At 34.9% G+C, this 21,856-nt stretch overlaps 1 protein-coding gene across 1 annotated transcript; it reads right to left on the bottom strand.

Annotated features, from left to right (window-relative positions):
• Window positions 1-1,746: 1,746 nt before the first annotated feature.
• nan (transient receptor potential cation channel subfamily V member nanchung) lies at window positions 1,747-21,624 on the bottom strand. The gene is made up of 14 exons (XM_088263071.1): window positions 21,534-21,624; window positions 19,832-20,010; window positions 18,853-18,981; window positions 17,383-17,521; window positions 15,487-15,676; window positions 13,414-13,567; window positions 11,187-11,441; window positions 9,161-9,506; window positions 7,626-7,729; window positions 6,135-6,394; window positions 5,439-5,548; window positions 4,324-4,505; window positions 2,877-3,119; window positions 1,747-2,216 (listed from the first exon to the last, which is right to left on the bottom strand). The coding sequence occupies exons 1-14, from the start codon at window positions 21,622-21,624 to the stop codon at window positions 2,094-2,096; spliced, it is 2,505 nt and encodes an 834-aa protein (XP_088119197.1). The 3' UTR covers window positions 1,747-2,093.
• Window positions 21,625-21,856: the final 232 nt, after the last annotated feature.

Raw genomic sequence — 21,856 nt, 5'->3', positions numbered from 1 at the left:
AAAACACCACTTGGAAATATTTTTCAATCATGACAAAATTACACACAAATATCCACAGATGTCATTGCTATACAAGTTACATCATACTAACTGACAGAGGGACTTCGACGTTCATTGACGTCGATACTCCTTTAAGGAAAATTCGCACCAACCTTCATTTACGTCCATACTCTTGGAAAGGTTAAGTCAAAAATCATTAGAAAATTCAGCTCAGAAAAATTTATGTTTGTTTTTCGGGTACAAAACTATTGGAAACAAACTGTGTCACAATGAGCATTATCAAAAGTACCAAAGGATGTATCATGACCACAGGTATCAATTAAAAGAAGGCAATGTGATTATACTACGCTACATAACAAAACAAAATCATAGTTTGTTAAATTAGAACAAGACATTCTGTTTAAAAACAAACATCCATTACGTGATTTAAAAAAAATATATAACTCTCCCTGTTTTGTAAATAAATAACTTATCCTCATCGTAATAATCAATATTTTTTCTAACAATTCCTGCCATAATTCTCAAAGAACAAATATACCACATCATTCTAGAAATATTATATGTTGGTAATATTATTAAATAAACATTTAAACTTTACAACATTTAGAGTGTGCCCAAATACTTGTTCACAAATCTGGATTATCTCCAATTATAGGAGTTATTTTTCATATTATTAACATGAAAAATAACTCCTATCATTAGAGATAATCCAAATTTGTGAACAAGTATCTGGACACACTCAAAATGTTGTAATTAAATTAACTGGTCAAATTATAAGCTAAAATAATACAAATGAAAAATGATATTTTATGGCGTGATCATGTATGTGATTATAATCCAGGATGCGGACCTCACATACTAATATAAGAGTTTCTGCTCAATAAAAAGCTTTGTTTCATCTCACCAATAGATGTCTCCAGTGAAGTTCTAGTGATCCAAGAACAATGTTTCAAAATTGGTTCATATATATAAAACTTCCAAGAATTTGAGTAGTGTGGTGGTCAATAATGGGTAGAATTGGTGAATGTTACCCATGTGAAGTGATCACTTGAACCATCCTATGAAGGTCGTCAGCCTCGTAAATGCCCAGACTTCCATAGTTTTCTTTATCTTTGATGAGATGTCAAAAAGTAATATGATTTAATTTAGCTCTTGAATGTTTATTTAATAATATTGCAAAGGTATAATAAAAAAAATCCAGGTAGAGACAGTCACACATTCCATTATGCAAAAATTAATTTATCCTCTGTTCCACATACTCTTGTAATAGATACGAGTGGAAAAAAATGTGACCTTGCATTTTAACTTAACACGTTGTCGCATAACACAGCATTTGCCGTTTTTCGCTGACTGTCGGTCAACTGCGGGACACGGCAAATGCCGTTTTTGTCGACTGTCGGTTATCGGCGGGAAACGGCAATATACGGGTTTGTTATCAGCGTGAAATAAAATGCGTTGAAGGGTAATCTGCTACCTGGGTGCTAGGCGACAGTCTGTTGACGTTATTTGAGATGCCTTGTCCGGATTGGCTAGTGTGTCGCTTGTAAAGGCATTGCCAGAAATCTAGAGTTTTTATGCGATCTCAATCTCCAGTTTAGTTTGAGTCATTTCACGTATTGGACTATTTTTCACACCGCTCGCACTGTTTTGTTTACTGTTTGGTTTTTTATTTAATGAATATATTAGCATTGTATAGGGAATGATACCTCGGAAGGGAAGACTATTTTTTAAAGTTTGCAATGCTTCTAAAATTGTGAAATACGGAATACTTAATTAAAAATTATGATTATAATTTATTTTTGATGATCAAATGTCATATATGATTTCTTTGAAAATTTCAATCGAAAATATTATTTGGTTTAGAAATTGTGTCAATTTTAAGAAAGCGATATATTTTTACGCTAATCGCGAAAAACGTCCGCTATAGGCTAGAGTCTATTGTTCGAAGCGCCCGACTACAATGTGTTAATAATACTAATGATAAAAAATGACATTCAACATGGGACCACGATGAAAAAATGCATGTCGAATGAGATTCGACATTGAACCGGTAAGGGTTAAATGACATGAATAATGTATTTCCTTATTTATTTTTAAAACAACGTTTTCTTAGGGCTGGGGGCTATTTTATCGGATCCCAATTTTCTCTTTTTGACCATCCTCTCATGTGTTCTTTTCATTTCTAGAATTTCTTTCATTTCTTCCTTATCCTCCTCCTGAAAAATAAAAATAGGGTCAATTTAATTTTAAACATATTTTTTTTCATCAATATATTAGTCACCTGAATTTAGAACTATCCTAACTGCATGTAAGGAAATTTTACAGGGAGGCAATTAATCTTTCAATCAATTATCAATCCCCGTCACCAGGGGTCCGCAGGCGTAACACCCATCCTAAGTGTGTTAAGATTGTAAAGTAGAAATGTCGAAAAAATGAATTAAATAAAAAATTACCTTTATTAAATAAATTTCAAATAAAAATGTCAAAATATTTTGAAACTTGTTTTTATTTCAATTTTAAATTATTGCATTTTGGGAAGTGATTCATTAAAAGTAGATGTAACCACCTTCCTCCACTTTTCGGAGTATGATTGTGATTATTTTTTTTTTAATTTGTTCGGGAATTGTACAGCTTACATATAAAAAAAATATATAATAAACAATAGTTACATTAACAATTATAAACATTACATTACATTAACAAAATTAGTTGCGTAAAAAAAAGCCAATAAAACAATTCCACATTTATGTTATAAAACTATTAAAAAACATTCAGAGATTTAAAAAATGGGGTGTGGTATAAAATAACAGATTTAGCAGGATGGAGAAGGATTATCAAGGTGTTAAGTATTCCCTTCTATAAGGCAATAAGTTTACCGATTGATTGAGTCTCAGCACCAGGGCCCGCCTGCCGTCCGACATGGGCTGCGAGTAGTGGAGCAAGTTCTTGTGTCTCTGGGCCGGCGCCACGCCCCGCTCCACGACCAGCACGATGCGGGCCCACTGGCGCTGCCACTCGTTGCGCGTCTCCGCTATCTTCTGGTAGGTGTTGCCCATCATGGCGATCAGCATGTTCACCAGCAAGATGGCCACTATCACCATGTAGATGACAAACATCAACTGAAATTGTTAAAAAAAAAAAAACAATTTTTACAAATGCATCAGAATAACGCAGCGATCAAAAGAATTGCCATCTTTATGGTCTAACAACTTTGTTTTTTACCACTTTTTTATTGGTACAGGGTTAAACATGCACACGTTGATGACAAGGTTCTTGTCGAAACCGGTTGGAGAAAAAATGTACCAATTTATAATTTTATTTTCATAAAGTTTATAAAATGTGCCACAAAGTACATATCTGCAAAAAACATTCAATGTAAGAATTCTAATCATTAGAATATAAATCTTGAATTGTTATTTATTTTAAAATTTAAATGTAACTTTCTTTTAAAATCACTATGAATATTTTATTAAAATTTAATTATAATGTCTACCGGTTTCGAAGCTAACCACTTCTTTATCAGGACTGATTTACTAAAACACTACTAAACAATATTCAAAATAATTGTTATTTATCTATATAATTTATATTTGAAGCACTAACTTTGTGATTTCCATTTTATAATTAAAATGTAACGTTGTTTTAAAATCACTATAGATAGTGATAATAGTGATTTAAAAACGAAGTTACATTTCAATTATATTATTTATATTATTTATCTATTTTAAATTCGCATGCATGCTGAATGGTGCATGGGGCACTACATTATATGGACATAGTCTTATCTTAACACATTGTTTGCAGGAAACACCCAAAAGTGTCTTTTATATACTGTTAGTAGAGAGTGAGAGACACTTATAAGTATAATTAATATTTGAAGCACTAACTTTGTGATTTTCCATTTTATGCTTAAAATGTAACTTTGTTTCAAAATCACCATAAATATTTTATTGTAACTTAATTATAATGTCTACCGGTTTCGAAGCTAACCGCTTCTTTATCAAGACTGATTAAACAGTCTTGATAAAGAAGCGGTTAGCTTTGAAACCGGTAGGCATTATAATTAAGTTATAATAAAATCTTTATAGTGATTTTACAACAAAGTTACATTTTAATTACACTTATACTATAAGTGTTCTTTTGCTTACTTTTGGTACAGCGCGAGACGTCAAAAAACATTGAACAGATCAGAATTTTGTAATTATTTTTGATTAGTATACTGAGGGTCGGGCGGTAGACTGTCTTATTATAACTAGTGTTGGGGTTGATGAAAAAACTGTCCGACAACAATATGTTCAGCTCAATATGGTATGTTATACTAACTTTAGCTTCAATTTCGTGATCCGTTCTTTCAAAAGCACTGTAATAGTCTCCAAAGGATGTAAGCGACATCAGAAACATGGCCATGATGCTCTCCATAGGACTTGGCATTGGGTTTGTGATGGAGTCATCCACTCCTTCTGGCGTGTTTGGATTATCGAAAGATAAAAATATAATGTAGTACGCTGGAAACAAAACATAATTTATTATTATGATGAGACATTTCTCTCTTTTCGACCATCAAATGATGTAAAATTACATTCAAGCAGGAGCCTGGATTATTAAAATCAATCTATCAAAGGCTTACATGAGCAATAATTGGAAATACTTAGTAATATATATATATATGATAATAAAAACTTTATCTGCACCCAAATGGTGCATAGGGCACTGCGTCATATAAACGCAGTGTTATCTTGATCGTTTACACATGAAGGAAAGGTGATCAGCCCTCCGCTTCAGGTACCAGTCCAGGGTAATATTGAATAAGTATGACATTGAAAAAATCACTTATATTTATTTTACCCCCCTTGGGAATCGAACCCGGGACCTCCAGAACGGTAGCCGAGCGTGCTGACCATTACACTACGGAGGCGGAGGAAATATAATAAAATAATAATATCTAATAGAAATTCACATTATTTTTTGACATCTCATCAAAGATGAAGAAAAATATGGAAGTCTGGGTATTTACGGGGCTGACGACCGTCATAGGCTGGTTTAAGTGATCACTTTAGTAACGTATAACACACGTGTAACATTCACCAATTGTACCCATTATTAACAACCACACTACTCAAATTCTTAGAAGTTCTATATATATATGAACCAATTTTGAAACATTATTCTTGAATCACTAGAACTTCACTAGAGACATCTATTAGTGAGATGAGAAGAAGCTTTTTACTGAGCAGAAACTCTTTTATTAGTATGTGAGGTCCGAATCCTGGATTATAATCACACACATGAGAAACGCCAGAAAGTATCATGTTCATTTTTATTATTTAAGCTTATAATTTGACCAGATAATTTATTTACAACATTTTGAGTGTGTCCAAAAGGTTTGGGCACACTCAAAATGTTGATATTAACATAGTAATAAAAATATAAGTGCATACCTTGAGAGAATCCCATGACAAAAACTAAATAAATGCACACAAATCTGAGCAGATCGCCCATCACCATGCGGTAGATCATCACAACGAAAGGTCCCACAGTCTTGAAACCCCTAAAGTAAAATTTATTATCAGTATCTAGAGAATGCTTAACTGACAGTGCGCAATGGAGTCTTGATTTCAAAACTTTATAAAATTAAACAACTTTGTTTTAACCTTATTACTTATTATAACCCTTATTCGCACCCAATGGTGCATAGGGCACCGCATCGAATTGACGCAGTGTTATCTTGATCATTACTTGCATGAAGGCAAGGTGATCACTCTTGCGCTTCAGGAACCAGTCCAGGGTAATATTAAATAAATATTACAGTGTAAAATCACTAATATTTATTTTCACCCATCCTGGGAATCGAACCCGGGACCTCCAGCATGGTAGCTTAACACGCTGACCATTACACCACGGAGGCGGACAAACCATTGTGTTTTAACCACTTTTTTATTATTAGTACACTTTAACCTACGGGTTTCGACAAGAACCTTGTCATCATCAGGGTTTATTAAATTCTAAAACATTAAAAACATTAAAATACTCAATACTCAATAATTAATTACATTCCCTTACCAAAAACTTCCATACACTCAGTAAAAAATCCTAAGTGTTGATTTTAACTCTAATTTATGGAAGGAAATTCAAACCTGCAGTAAAATAGGAAATACGGCGCAGTTGTCAGCATGATGACCACAGCCACATGGTCCTCCACTTCATCCAGACAAGCTAGTCTCAGGACTGGTAAGATCAGCATCAGCAGACAGGAAAATAGGAACATCACCCGCGATGGAGCCGTCATCAGATTCTCTACAAACATCTTGTACCCGAGAAAGCGTGCTTCCCGGAGAGCTGCTATTATGTAGAGAATAGCACCGAGCCAGAGGGCTATCTCTGCAGAAATTCTTATCTATAAGAACAATTTTAATTTTAATTCATTAATGGATCTTTTTCGTGTAAAGTTACATGAAAACAATGCACCTAATATTTAAGGTATAAAGGCTATTATTATTACTATTATTATTATTATCCTTGGCTCTACCCGACCCAGTTTCTCCAGGGTATGCTTGGCTACAATAGTTTAGAGACTAGAAGGAATGTGTATTTGATTACACATTTTTATCGATTGTTGCGTGGTATGATCGATATGATCGATCGAAACTAAAACTACGCTTGGATGGCTTGACTCTGGCCAATATCTGTACCCGACGGATTCTCCAGTTCTTTGGACACGCTGCGCGTGGCAACGAGGATAGCCTGGAACGACTAGTTGTGATCGGTAGCCTGGAGGGAAAGAGAGGGAAAGGAAGATCCCCACACGATGGACCGATCAAATTAAGGCAGCAGCAGGCACCTCAGTGGTTGGAGCGCTACGTGCAGCGCAGTCAAGGGATAACTGGAGAAGAGTCATTGCTTCTGCAAGGGTCACAACCCTCAGCAATGAGGATTAAGACGGAGAAGAAGAAATGATCGATAATCCTGAAATTATCCGGAGCATTGGTCTGTATGTTCCCGATAGTTACCTAAGACAGCGTCGACATAGATTGTTTCACATTCCTATACACAGGACCAACCTGCCGATGGTTATGCCTATAGGAAGAGCTACCGCTATGTTGAACAATATCACTTTGGATATTAATCTGTTCCATGTGTCCGAAGGAGTTTTCCGAAGCGGGATTCTTTTACACCTTTAAGTTTTCTTGCTTACTTTTAATATATAAGCCTTGAATATTGTTTGTTATGTATATATTATTTTGTTGTTGTTGTTGTTGAATAAATGACATCGTACAATGAAAGCAGAGTGATAGATGATTTGAGTTTTTTTGACCTGATACTGTTTTGTCATTGATTAGAGCTATTATTATTGTATGTTAAGAAAAAATCATAATACTGAGCAGATTGACATTTTTAGAAAAATCAGGAGTTGCTTGAAAAACACTAAAAACAGCGTAAAACTCTCAAACCTACAAATATATTTTTTGAAGATCAGAAAAAAAGATATCACTGAACAAACGTTGAGGTTATTTCGATAGCCTATGAGATCCTCCATCTCACTGCTCTTGTTGAACGTGCATCATTAAAACACCCTAGGGTTGAGAAACAATGACCTTAAGTTTAGAAACTTATAGTTATATTGTTACCTTAGCTTCAGTAGAATTTAATTGCATGAGCCGACATTCTTCCGTCAGATCATCCCACCACTCCTCAACTTCACTTTCTGTAGAATTACTTGCTCTAGGTTGCTCTGCAATAAACACAATTGAATCAATTTCATTTCATTATTCTGTTATTGTATTTCAAAGAATGGTGTTATGTTTGGTTAGTACTTCTCTACAGAGTTGAATCGTGGACTCTCAAGATCAGCACTATAAACCGGTTGGAGACACTTGAAATGTGATATTCAATATAGTTGATATAGCAACGTGAATGTGCTGCAAAGAGCAAGAGTAAAAAGACATTTGCAACTGATATCAAAGTTCGGAAGGTGTCCTATCTATGGCATGTGGTTAGAGGAGAGAAGTACAAGCTATTGCACCGAATAGAGGATCAATGAGATGTGGGCAGAAGGCAGATCTCCTGGCTCTGGAATATACGAGATTGGGGAGATCAGGACCGTCGAGGCGCTGTTTAGAGCTGCCCGAGACAAGGACAATTACTCTCAAGTGATAGTTGATGTAGGGTGGACCTGACCTGACACACAGAATTATCATTACATTTATTCATTTATTCATGAATGTGAAGGAGTTACAAACAATACAAAATGTAGTCAAGTAATATAAGCAATGCCATAACTAGGCAAAACAGTTGTCACAATATTAATTTTTGATGTATTTTTGTTAATAAAATACAACTTAGTAGACTCAAAAAATCTGTGTTTGATTTAAAATTAATACATAATATAAACAAGATGGACTACGTGAATAAGCACAGTGAGACAACTTTAGGTGCATAGATTATACAAAACATAAATTTTAACACGAATAAGCTTTTTGACTTTATTTTGAAGGAGTTACCAACATTAAAAAATTTTCATGTCCCATATCAAAAAGTAGTTTTTTTTTATTATTTTTTATTAAAATTATTAATGTTTACTTTTAATTTTGTACAATGCAGTGCCTCATTATACACTTTAGTTGCTGGCTACATATGGTTTTTCTCTGTATATGGTATTTCTCTGTATATGTATTTCTCTCTATATGGTATTTCTCTGGCCAAATACAGCTAAATTGATATTACATCTAATGTGTAAAGGCATCTAGCCGTAAGTCAAGTTGCGGCTGTTTGGCTTAACACGGCTCAAAGCATTCTTATAACTTGCCTCTATCATATACAATCACAGATTTTGCTCTATTTCTTTCCTTTACCGAGATATTCATTATTCAAATAGCCGCAAAATTATATTAATTTGATACATGTTTTGGCAAAAACCATAAATTTAAGTTAACTTTAAACTCATTTATCTCAAAACTACTGTTTTTAACTTGTGGCTATTTGCCTTTGCACATAAGATACATAAAATAAATAGTTTTACCTTTCGGTTGGTAATCTTTGTTTGAACCTCCACTGTTGCTCCTTATATTTTGACACGGCGAAGTCTGATTTTTCATATCTTGGTTGGTGTCAATCTCCCCACACTTTGCTATTATTTTTCCTGATAAAATTTGCATCAAAGGACTTTCTCGTGGTTTCATAATAATTTCCGGAATGATTGTGGACACATTAGAATCATCTTCGATGGACACATCAAACAGGGATGAATTTGTCAAATTCAAAAATACTGAATTGTCAATGGGTATTTTAGCAGTGTTTGTATTGTTTGTGCTGTTGGTACCATTCGAAGGTGGCACTGCAATTTTTTCAGGAGGTCCCGGACGTAGCGTGAAGCAGACGAGAGATATGAGAAAATAAAAGGCAAAGAGGAAAAATTGCCTGTAGAATCTGCGTTTAACAAATGCATTCCATTTTGTTTTCAACAAGTCCACTAAAACTCCATCCATCAACTCCAAATGTTCATCTTTATCCTGAAAATTGAAGAAATTTGTTATAATATCATTACTGGACTGTAATTTTTTCCTATTTTGGTTTGAAATAAAGAATTTATTTACATCCGAGTTATTTTTCTATACCAGTGGTCGCCATACGTATTAGACAAATAGTCAAATATGCACATAACAATGATTTAAAAAATTTCTTGAGAACCAATCTGTTTGTAATTCTAGCAAACCTTTATAATAATTTTACACCTTTATTAAATTGGGGTAATGTCCACCTCTGTAGTGTAATGGTCAGCACGCTCGGCTACCGTTCTGGAGGTCCCGGGTTCGATTCCCAGGGGGGTCAAATAAATATAAGTGATTTTTTCACTGTAATATTTATTCAATATAACCCTGGACTGGTACCTGAAGCGGAGGGCTGATCACCTTTCCTTCGTGTGTAAACGATCAAGATAACACTGTGTTCATATGAAGCAGTGCCCTATGCACCATTGGGGTGCGGATAAGGGTTTTAAAAAAAATTAAATTGGGGTAGAGTCAATGAAACTTGATTTCATAATTTATAAGGATTTTATTCATTGATAAAAAATCTTTGGAAAATAAGGTATCCATAAGAACACTTCTTATTGCGAATGATATGCTTGCATCTCCTTTGAAAGTTAAAATCAAGCCAGGTTTGTATGTTGTTATTTTTAGCACGTTTCCAGGTTCTCGTCAATAAGACGATTTCTCAGTTTGCTTTTAATAAGGTTCATGAATGAAAAATAATGTTCACATGGATGTGGATATTTGTGCCAGAGCCACACTTTAAAGGTCAAAGACACACTAAACACATTGTTGGCGGGGAATTTTTTCATCAACTGTGACCCTAATTAGTACACTAATTAGGGTCATATGTCATATACTATCACAAGTAATTTAATCTCAAGTAACCGCAAACCCAACTCCGATTTGTAAAAAAAATTTGGCGTCTCGCACTGCACTAAAAGTAAGCAAATAAGCTTTTCCCGCTCTCTGTCAACAATATGTTGAAGACACTTTTAATCGTTTCTGGCAAACAATTTGCAATTTATTTATTTATTTATAGATAATATACACATTACAAACTTAAATTTAAATTGTATACATTAACAAAAATAGAAAATAAGTAAGAATACTATTGCTAAAGGTGTAGAGAAATCCCGCTTCGGAAAACTCCTTCAGACACATGGAACAGATCAATATCCAATGAGATATTGTTTAACATAGCGGTAGCTCTTCCTACAGGCATAACCATCGGCAGGTTGGTACTGTGTATGGGAATGTGAAACAATCTACGTCGACGCTGTCTTAGGTAACTATCGGGAACATACAGACCAATATTCCGGATAATTTCAGGATAATCGATCATACCGCGCAACAATTGATAAAAATGCGTAATCAAATACACATTCCTTCTAGTAGCTAAACTATTGTAGCCAAGCATACCCTGGAGAAACTCGGTCGGGTAGAGCCAAGGATAATAGCCGTACTCTCTCATGTAGAGATACCTCAGAAACTTTTTTTGGACTTTCTCTACCATAAGAGAGTACTTAAGCTTGTGTGGCCTCAAAATCATCGAGCCACTCTCGAGTCTGTGTTAAGACCCGTATGCAGCTCTGTCACACTTTGCCGACCTATGTTCTAGAGTAACTCAATACAAACTCTACAGAAATATAGTATGATTACCCCAAACACCACCAAATTGAGAGCGGAATCCTTCTTGATATTCCCAGTCTCAACATCAATTGTGTCAATTTGTGACAGCGGGTAAGCAGCGCATGTGATGCTGCCAATCTGCCAGTAGATCTCCCTTTCTATGTTCATGATATGGAAGAACATTTCTATTCTCGCCAACTTGGCTGCGAGGGTGAGGGGAGTGAGGTTCAATGTGTTCCTTACATCGAGGGCTGATCCAAGCTCGTACGCCATGTCAAAAATGGCCTGGAAGAAAGAGTTAACATGTCGCTTTATTTATTTACTTTAAAATTGAACATACATGTATAGTGAAAACTCTATCTATCATTTTTAAAGGAACCTAGTGAAATAAACTATGAATGCGGGAAAACAATGAATGCGGGATAAAGAAGTCAATACACAAGGATATACGATCGAGTAAAGATACCGTCCTCCCAATTGCATAACCATTGGTAGGTTGAAATTTTAAGAATACAAGTTTTAGATGTAAATAAATGTATAAATTTAAAAAAAATACAAATTTGAACAGAACCCAAAGATCTTCAGACTTCTTCTGCTGTATCCATCACACAGCTTTTGATAGTCTGTATCCCACACGTTGAAATATTGTCGTCGAATATAACAAAATTGAGAAAATGTAAAAAAAATGTAAAAAAAACAGACAAATTAACAAATATGTAGCGTAATTCAAACGATGAATGCAGTAAAATGTTGAATAGAAACGATTGATGCGATCTATTTTTGTATGAAATGAATTCGGGTTAAAAGAAATAAATGACACATCCGGGAAAACGATTATTTGAGGAACGATAGATAGAGGTTTCACTGTATTTAAAAAACATTATTTTTTATTAAATAAAATTATTGGATATTTTATTTTTAGTATATTTTTTTTAAATAAAAAAGAGAAATATTTGTGTTTTGATTATTCACACAAATATTTCAATTTCATACTATTTCTGTGAGCCTAAGCGGCTCATTATTAGAAATAGGTATTAAATTGTGGTAGAGTGGATTCGAACCGAGAAACTCAGACTTAAGAGTCCGCTACACTAACCACGGGACCACAACCTGACACATTCACATATCATTGAATTTTTGCATTTATATAAATAAAATAACTACTTTTGTATATAACATTCATCGTTCACTTTGTGTTCACCACTTAAAAACACTGCTTCATGACTACCATGACTGCTCGGCTGTCCAAACTTAAAACACAGTAAGGGACATTTTTTCGTAGTACTTTTTTTTTGCATTTTTGGACTAAGTAGAATGTACTTAGTCCAAAAATGCAAAAAAAACATACTACAAAAAAAAATGACCCTTACTGTGTTTTGAGTTTGGACAGCCGTGCTATGAAGTAGTGTTTTTAAGTGGTATGTATTACACAAAGTGAACGATGAACGATAAGGAGAGTGTTATATCGTGAGTATACTGGCAAAATAGGTTCTCGTTAATATCCCTTTTTGAAAAATCCCTGTTATTTAAAGCTTTTAGTCTGAATAAAATACCCGCTACTAATTTTAAAGTTGAATTTACAGCTAAAACCACATAACTATGACATTTTAAACTACTTTTTTTAGTTTATAGAACGTTGAAAACATTATGACACTGCATCATTAGTCAAAATTATATATTTTCGAGTTAACATTTTTTGCCAGTATACCCATGATATTAAAATACCACAAAATTAAAAGCGCTTTTAATATACAAATAATATACAAATATGCTTGTTCGCCTCCGTAGTGTAATGGTCAGCACGCTCGGCAACCGTTCTGGAGGTCCCGGGTTCGATTCTCAGGGGGGTCAAATAAATATAAGTGATTTTTTTCACTGTAATATTTATTCAATATTACCCTGGACTGGTCCTGAAGCGGGGGGCTGATCACCTTTCCTTCATGTGTAGACGATCAAGATAACACTGCATTTATATAAAGCAGTGCCCTATGCACCATTAGGGTGCGGATAAGGGTTTTATATTAAATATATTTAATATACAAAAAAAAAACATGTACATATATAGTTTTTTACACTTTTATTTTATTTGACCAGTAACCGCGTTCTGTCTTTACCGACATCACCAGTCTGATAATATCGGTAACAACAAAACCCCATCGCTGGTCAAATAAAATAAAAGTAGAAAAACTATATACATTTTTTGTAGTTTTTTTTGTAAAATGCAGTTCTGCCAAGAAATGTCAGTACAAAATTTTACCATTTTCTCGTAGATGACCAGCATGTGGAGGACAGTGTTTCCATTGGTGTCCTGATTATCCGGATTGGCACCCCTGGCCAGGAGAAACCTGTAGCACTCTTCCTGACCCAGGCAGGCTGCAAAACTCAACGGGTACTCTCCCCAATACACATAACTGTTAATAAAACATTATTATTATTATTATTATTATTATTACACAATATCCGCTCCCTATGTGGAGCAAATGGAGATCACAAACTCTCTCCAGGCTTTTCTGTCGGCTGCCAGCTCCTTTGTATCCTCCCAACTCAGGTCCGAGTCCCGAAGTTCAGAGGAAAACTGCCGACGAATTGTCAGCAGTAGTCCATACCTGATACTTGATGCCTTGTAAAGGAGGCAAGCCTGATTAAGGCTCTCCTCAGGAGGCATGCGGAGTGCATGGCCTAGCCAACTGAATTGCCTCTTCTTGATGACAAATGTAACCAAGATTTCCTGCGTCCTACGCCTTATCTCTTCATTGCTCAAAAAGGCAAACCAATGCACGCCTAAAATTCTCCGCATACACCTATTCTCAAAGCTTAGTACACGGCTGCTCTGGGCCTTTGTAAGGTGCCATGTTTCACAGCCGTATAAGAAAACAGGAGCAAATAATAAAACATACAAAAATGTTTTGTTAAATTAGTAAATAATTTAAATTTATTATGTATAAATGCTCTGTGACTCAACAGGTCAGTGGTCAGGACGTTTGGCTACTGTGCTGGAAGTCCCTGGTTCGATTTCCAGGAGAATCAGAATAGATATTAGTGACTTTTCTCTATAATACATATTTATGTTGATTATACTCTGGACTAGTACTTGAAGCGGATTGATTGCTTTGGTGGGTCCCGGGTTCGATTCCCAAGGGGTTCAAGATAAATGTAAGTAATTTTTAGCTCTTATATTTATTTATTATTACACTGGTTATTAGACTGGTTCCTGAAGTGCAGGGCTGGTCACCTGTTTTACTGGGTTATTTTTTCAAGTTTTCTTGTCAGTTTATCATATTTCTGATCTAGACTCTCGATAAAATACGCGCGTAATAGTTATATATGCCATATTTGTTGGTAAGAGTAATAGTTATAATTTTATGAGACAGTTTATTTTTATAACTCGATTGAATTTGAACGCCTTTGACGCTTCAAAAGTATGAGTCACATGTGAGCGTTATGATTTGTTGGTCTGATTTATACCACAATAATAATTTTTTATAAGGTAAGTAAAAAAAGTAAAAAACCCTTATCCGCACCCTAATGGTGCATAGGGCACTGTGTCATATAAACGCAGTGTTATCTCGATCGTTTACACATGAAGGAAGGGTGATCAGCCCTCCGCTTCAGGTACCAGTCCATGGTAATATTGAATAAATATTACAGTGAAAAAATCACTTATATTTATTTTACCCCCCTTGGGAATCGAACCCGGGACCTCCAGAACGGTAGCCGAGCGTGCTGACCATTACACTACGGAGGTGGACAAGGACTTTTATAAGGTAGCACGCACTAAACAATGCGTGCCACCTTTTTCAGTATTAAAGATTATTTCAAGTTTGTTCTCTATTTATCAGGTGCAAAATATTAGAGCCTCATTGTTTGACAAACCATGTCAACTCTCCTCCGGGCGGGGCAACTTTTTTTCTTTCGGGGATACATTCAATTAGTTTGTTTGTATATTTATTTATTTAAACTTCATGTACAGAAAATAAATTCAGTATGTACATTGGCGGACCTTATTGCTAAAAAGCAATATCTTCCAACCAACCAAAAACATACTACATAGTGATATTGGTCAAAACGTTTGATACCATATATAGCTGTTTGCAATCAGAGGGTAGATAGTACTTGAACATAAAAAAAAACATAAATTGCAAATTGATGATAATAAGGAAGGCAAAGGAAAAAGGGAGTTTAGGGAAGGAGGTATAGGGAAAAACTAAGGGAGGATGTTTGATAGACAGTTAATGATAGATAGTAATGTACATATTAATGGATATATACATATTTTAAAAAAAAACTAATAAGAGGATGGTTTAAGTAGTGAAATAATACATATATTTACCCTTCATAGTTAGTAATGTGTTGTACGTTGACCCATTCATGCTCCTGTGAGTCCTGCCGGGAAGCCTTCTGGTCCTCGGGACTCATGAAGCAGCCGAAACATCTCTCATGATAGTCAGCTCCGACGTCTAGTAGGAACTTCACCATGGATGGATCCTCGTTTACTATTGCTATGTGCAGCACACTTTCACCTAAACGTTATTAGTATATTATGAAAATAACAAAATGTTAACTGTTCAAGCACCAAATACTAGGGTATATATTACAAATGACAACTGATGACAGTCAAACAACTATATGCTAAAACAAGCCTTACATATGCATTTAAGAATTACTCTCATATATTGCTCACTCCTTTCAAGAACGTCATAAATCAAAAAACTTGATTTTTCAGGAGAACGTATTTAAAGTTTAAAAATATAATACAATGTATTAAAAATAAATATCAAGCCACTTATTGCACTTTTTATTGTGCAACAGATCTTTTTAGGTAAAACCTGAAGGTTTTTTTTCCATTTGAAAAATATTTAGTATATTTAAGAAATAATTAAAACATACCTTTTCTACAAAATGCAAAAACAACACTTTCTGCCCTGTAGCGGGTAAATATTAAGTTAAAAATATGTCGCTTTTGCTGGGATATAGTACATTTTCTGGGCATTCCGAAAACATGCACAACTGAAAATTGACAATTTTTGATTTATGACGTTCTTGAAAGGAGTGAGCGATATCACAAGAAACACATCAAACAAAATCAGTGCACATATTTTATTTTATTTGTATTTATTTAATAGAGTCACTTACTAGACATTCCTACTTACATATCTTAATACTAGTTACGCTGTTCCTCTCCAAAAAAAAGAATTAGCTCTTGTGCTTGCAGAGGGACTTACACTCATTGATTATTGTTTATACTTATGAATGAAATAAAAAATATATATTTTCAAGTAGGTAACATATATAAAAGGCATTTATACAATTTATTATTTAGAATTTTATATCATATTATTTTATTTTATGTATGTACAATATGAAAAATATGTATTTGTGTTAATATTTGAAGAGAATGTTTTCTACGGATGGAAACATTGATAAATATATAGAAAGGAGAGTGAATACTGGGAACATAGTGAATGGAGAATTGAAATAAAAAAGGTTCCAACCATTATGTATGAAAGTAAAGCATGGAGTTGGCAAAAGAAGGATAAAAGTATACCGAACGCAACTGCATTGCAACTGAAATGCGATCTCTCAGACGAATGTGCGGCAAAATAATTTATGATCGATGTTTGAATGGAATGCAAGGCTCAGATATGCATTATCGATAAAATTAAGAAAGATGTGTTGAGATGGTTTGGGCGTGTGAATCAAATGAGTAATGAAATAACAGTAAAACAAATTTATGAGGTGAATTTGGTTGCCAATAGAAGCAAAGACTGTGGGAAACTTGGCATGTGAAAACACTTGAAGGAAGGAAGGTTCAGGTAAGGAATCAGGAAGAATAATCGTCGGGTATGTATGAAGAGATGCATAAATGGGGAAGGGGCGAAGCTTGTTTGCAGAGACAGGTTGGTGTGGCGTTCTGTTCTGTCTGCCTACTCCTGCTGGGACTGACGTGATAGTTAAGTTAGTTGTGGAGGTCCTCACCAAAACGTTACATTTCAATTATAAATGATTTTAAGCAATCAGGAATTCTAGCTTGTAAAATTGGTACGTTTTGTGTGATTTAATGATTTCATATTGGTTTAACACAGGATTCGTCACGTTTTGTCGCAACTTTAATTAAGATTTCCATAGAATACAGAAAACAGAACAGTTTTGCATTTAAAGGATTTTTTGTTCAATATTGGAAATGTAACTTTTTGATGAGGACCTCCACAGTTAGTTTTGTATTCACCGTAAAATTCGTCATTCATGTAAACATCGTTGATGAGTTTGGGATAGAATTTGAGAAGGCGTTTGGCTAAATCTGCGTGAAGCGAAGTCGCATTGAGAAGGCACAAGTGAAGAATAGTCTCCCCGACGGCTCCTCTTTCCTGAAACATTGAATCCCACCAAAAATAATTAGATCAAAAAAATAAACGTTTATAATTTTTGTCCGCCTCCATAGTGTAATGGTCAGCACACACGGCTACCATTCAGGAGGTCCCGGGTTCGTTTCTTAGGGGGGTCTTGGCTTTTTACGGGACCTTGACTTCATATCAATTCTTTATTTTAGTGCTTTTACACAAACATCATGGTTAGATTAACGCAGAGAACATCATAGTCTAAGCTTAACTCGGAGGTGCACAGTTTACACCCGCGCTGTGCCAGGCGGGTTTCCCGCAAGGTATCGTACAAATAAATATTAGTGATTTTTTCACTCCAACATTTTTTCAATATTACCCTGGACTGGTACCGATCACCTTTCCTTCATGTGTTTACAATCAAGATTAAACTGCGTTTATGTTTACTGGGGTGCGGATAAGGGTTTGATTTTTGAATTTTTTTAATGTAGATATTGACTTTGCTTCTTCATCTTTACGTGTCGTGTCGGGTCAATATATTCAGTGGAACCTCTCATAACGAACATAATTACTTCCAGAAAGTTACTCGTTAAGTGAAACATTTTTTGTTTTGACTGACGCGGAAGTCTCTACTCACAAGTGAATGTCGTTAAAAGGGGACTTGCCCATTCTCTGTAACTCATTACGCGAAATGTAGCTTGTTAGGGGAGCAACTTATTCCCATTTTTTTGCGTTGTTATGCGAATTACTCTTTATGAGAGGTACTGTTTATGAGAGGTTCCACTGTATTCTAAAAAACATGTGCGTAGACAACACGTCCGGCCTCTCTTGATACTAGTCGCGGTTTGACTTTGTATATTTGAGAGAACACCCTTAAAGGGTTTACATAATTCAAAAGTTTTCTTATTAAAACAAGCAATTAAAAAATGTACACAAATCTTAACCTAATACATTAAAAACAATGAAAAAATAGAAAATTGTGTGATTTATCGAAGAATTTCCAATAAAAATGTTAAGTAGAACTGGCAATCTCAGATCGGTTGTTTATCTTAAGGTGGAGACTGACCGGAGCATTTCGTCGTAACGTAACACGTTAGGATGCGAGCATTCAGGCAGTCAGTACACCGAGCCGAGCGCTCCATCCATAGTTTTGGATGCTCGCCGCGAGCGATGTTACGACGTTATGTTACGACGAAATGCTCCGGTCAGTCTCCACCTTTATGCAGCTCAAACAAGTCGAAACTCGCGAGCAGTGCTCGGGTTGGCGCAAAATGACAAAAGATGCGCCGTCCGCGAACACTACTCGTTTAAAAAGCATCCAACGTTTAAAAATTATCTAATAACTTAAGTTAATGTTTCACCTTCAAATCCCAGCAGATTTCTCTATAAGCGGAAGGATTTCTTGTATATTCTGCAGGCGATACTTCTGGCCAATCTTTTTCTATATCAAATTCTTCTTGTGGATTCTCCATTGCTCTCAAAGGTGGTAACTATATAACAAAAGCACATCAGAATTTCAGGCTCCGCAATGATTGCTTTACTATTCCAGAAATACCGCGAATAGTAGTGGTATTTTTTTTAACACAAATTTGGAAACATTAATTTACAGGAAAGCAACATTTCTTTCAATTATTTTTTGAAAGAAATGTTGCTCATCTCATCAAAGATGAAGAAGAATTGGAAGTCTGGGTATTTATGGGGCTGATGACCGTCATACACTGGTTTGAGTGATCACTTTACACACGTGTAATGTTCACCAATTGTACCCATTATTGACAACCACACTACTCAAATTCTTGGAAGTTCTATAATATATGAACCAATTTGAATCCTCGTTCTTGAATCACTAGAACTTCACTAGAGACATCTATTGGTGAGATACAAGAAGCTTTTTATTGAGCAGAAACTTTTTTATTAGTATGTGAGATCCGAATCCTGGATTATAATCCTGGATTATATACATCTCATGTATGCAACATTTTTTACTTAAAAAAGCTATGATTTAGTGTTTGTTTTTCAATATTAATATTATTTACTAAGCAGACACTGGATTATTCACTCCACGGATAAAACGTCAATATTATAGGTGTCTTCAACTTGAGATAAAACATTTATCGTTTTTATATGAAAGAAAATGGCGGTCTGAACACCCAGGGCTTATGACCAGGCATTTTTTTGTCATCAGTTTGTAGATCCTTTTGTAATGGACAACATCACCTAGGCCATGCCTTCGAATCATATATTCTTTCTGCAGCATCCATGAATTCTTTGGTCTTCCTCTAGATATCTTTTGAGGAAAATCCACAGTGATTTATTAATAACCACGAATAAATCATTAACCTGTTTGTGTCGGGGTCGCTCCTTATTTCTAAGCAAGACCAGCTGAGATATTGGTATAATTCGCCCCTTCCCTTTGTTATAGAGAAAGGGCTCCACTTTGGTTTTGATAGCATGATCTATTTCTGCATAATGTTTGCTCTGCACCGCTCTCTTCATCATATCAACCAGAAGGCCTCCACCTACATCATTTCAAGTAAACTAAGAATAGTTCAAGCGAGGTTAACTAGATAAGATTAGTTAAAAGTAAACTAAGATTAGTTCAAGTAAGGTTTTCTCTGCACCATTCTATTTATAATATCATCAAGCAGGCCTCCACCTACATCATTTCAAGTAAACCAAGATTAGTTCAATCAAGGTTAACTAGATAAGATTAGTTAAAAGTAAACTAAGATTAGTTCAAGTAAGGTTTTCTCTGCACCATTCTATTTATAATATCATCAAGCAGGCCTCCACCTACATTATTTCAAGGAAACTAAGATTAGCTCAAGCAAGGTTAGCTAGATAAGATTAGTTAAAAGTAAACTAGATTAGTTCAAGTAAGGTTTTCTCTGCACCATTCTCTTTGTAATATCATCCAGAAGGCCTCCACCTACATCATTTCAAGTAAACCAAGATTAGTTCAAATAAGGATGTGTTCGATAAGATTAGTTCAAGTGAGGTTTACTCAGCACCATTCTCTTTGTAATATCATCCAGAAGGCCTCCACCTACATCATTTCAAGTAAACCAAGATTAGTTCTAGTAAGGTTAGTTAGATAAGATTAGTTCAAGTAAGGTTTTATCTGCACTATTCTCTTAATCATATCAACCAGAAGGCCTACACCTACGTCATATCCAGTAAACCAGGATTAATTCAAATAAGGTAAGGTTCATAAGATTAGTTCAAGTAAGGTTTACTCTGCACCACTCTCTTTACCCTATCAACCAGAAGGTCTCCACCTACATCATATCTAGTAAACCAGGATTAGTTCAAGTAAGTTTAGATCCGATAAGATTAGTTCATGTAAGGTTTTCATCATGAAATGTATTATTAATAAATATCTACTAATGGGTTTTCATCATGATGAAAACCCATTAGTAGATTATTGGTCATTAATTGATAATACAGAATATCAATGATAATCCTCTTCTTATTGGTCATATCCAGTAATGTGTTGCTATGGGCTCGCAACGGCTTGCTAAAAGCTACCGAGCCGGTTGATAAAATAATTTGGTTTGGTGGTTGTCAAAATACTTTTTTATTTTATTTTTCAGTTTCCGAGATATCATTTTTTCACGACCACAATATTTACTTGATTTGATATGGGTAAAGTAAAAACTGGACGCTTAAAATACCACACTTGTATTATTTTATGACATCTCAACATAGATGAAGGAGAATATGGAAGTCTGGGCATTTACGGGGCTTACGACCATCATAGGCTGATTTAAGTGATCACTTTACACACGTGTAACATTCATCAATTCTACTCATGATTGACAACCACACTACTCAAATTCTTGGAAATATATATGATCCGATTTTGAAACATTGTACAAGAATCACTAGAATTTTCTTCACATATGATGTTGAGATAGCAAAAATTAATATGATAAATAACTCCTATAATTGGAGATAATCCAGATTTGTGAACAAATTATAATTTGTGAACAAAACTCAAAATGTCGTTACCACACTTACACATTCAACAACTATTTTCTACCTTTTAAATCCGCAAATTTGTAAAGCTGTTGGGTGGATGTTCCAGCTTGATTCTTCACACCGCTAGTTACATCACTTTCCGTATTTCCCATTTTTACATATAGCTATAAGCAGCTAAATTTCAATTCTACGAACAGGTAAATTTCATGGTTAAAACTGTAAAATTTCCACCTTCGAACAAAAGCTTTCAATTCTAGAACTTTCCAACTATCTACAGCACATCGTGTTTGTGCTAACAACAAAATTATTGAACAATCTGAACATGTTGATAAGAGTTGTCGAAAATATGATAAATTTCTTTGACATGACTCTCTACCAACTACT

The sequence above is a fragment of the Brachycentrus maculatus genome, unplaced genomic scaffold, assembly GCF_059751285.1.
Source record: "Brachycentrus maculatus isolate JH-2025_06_01 unplaced genomic scaffold, ASM5975128v1 h1tg000196l, whole genome shotgun sequence".
NCBI lineage: Eukaryota > Metazoa > Arthropoda > Insecta > Trichoptera > Brachycentridae > Brachycentrus > Brachycentrus maculatus.
Note: the sequence above shows the minus strand (reverse complement) of the source record. Positions and strands in the feature narration are given on the sequence as shown.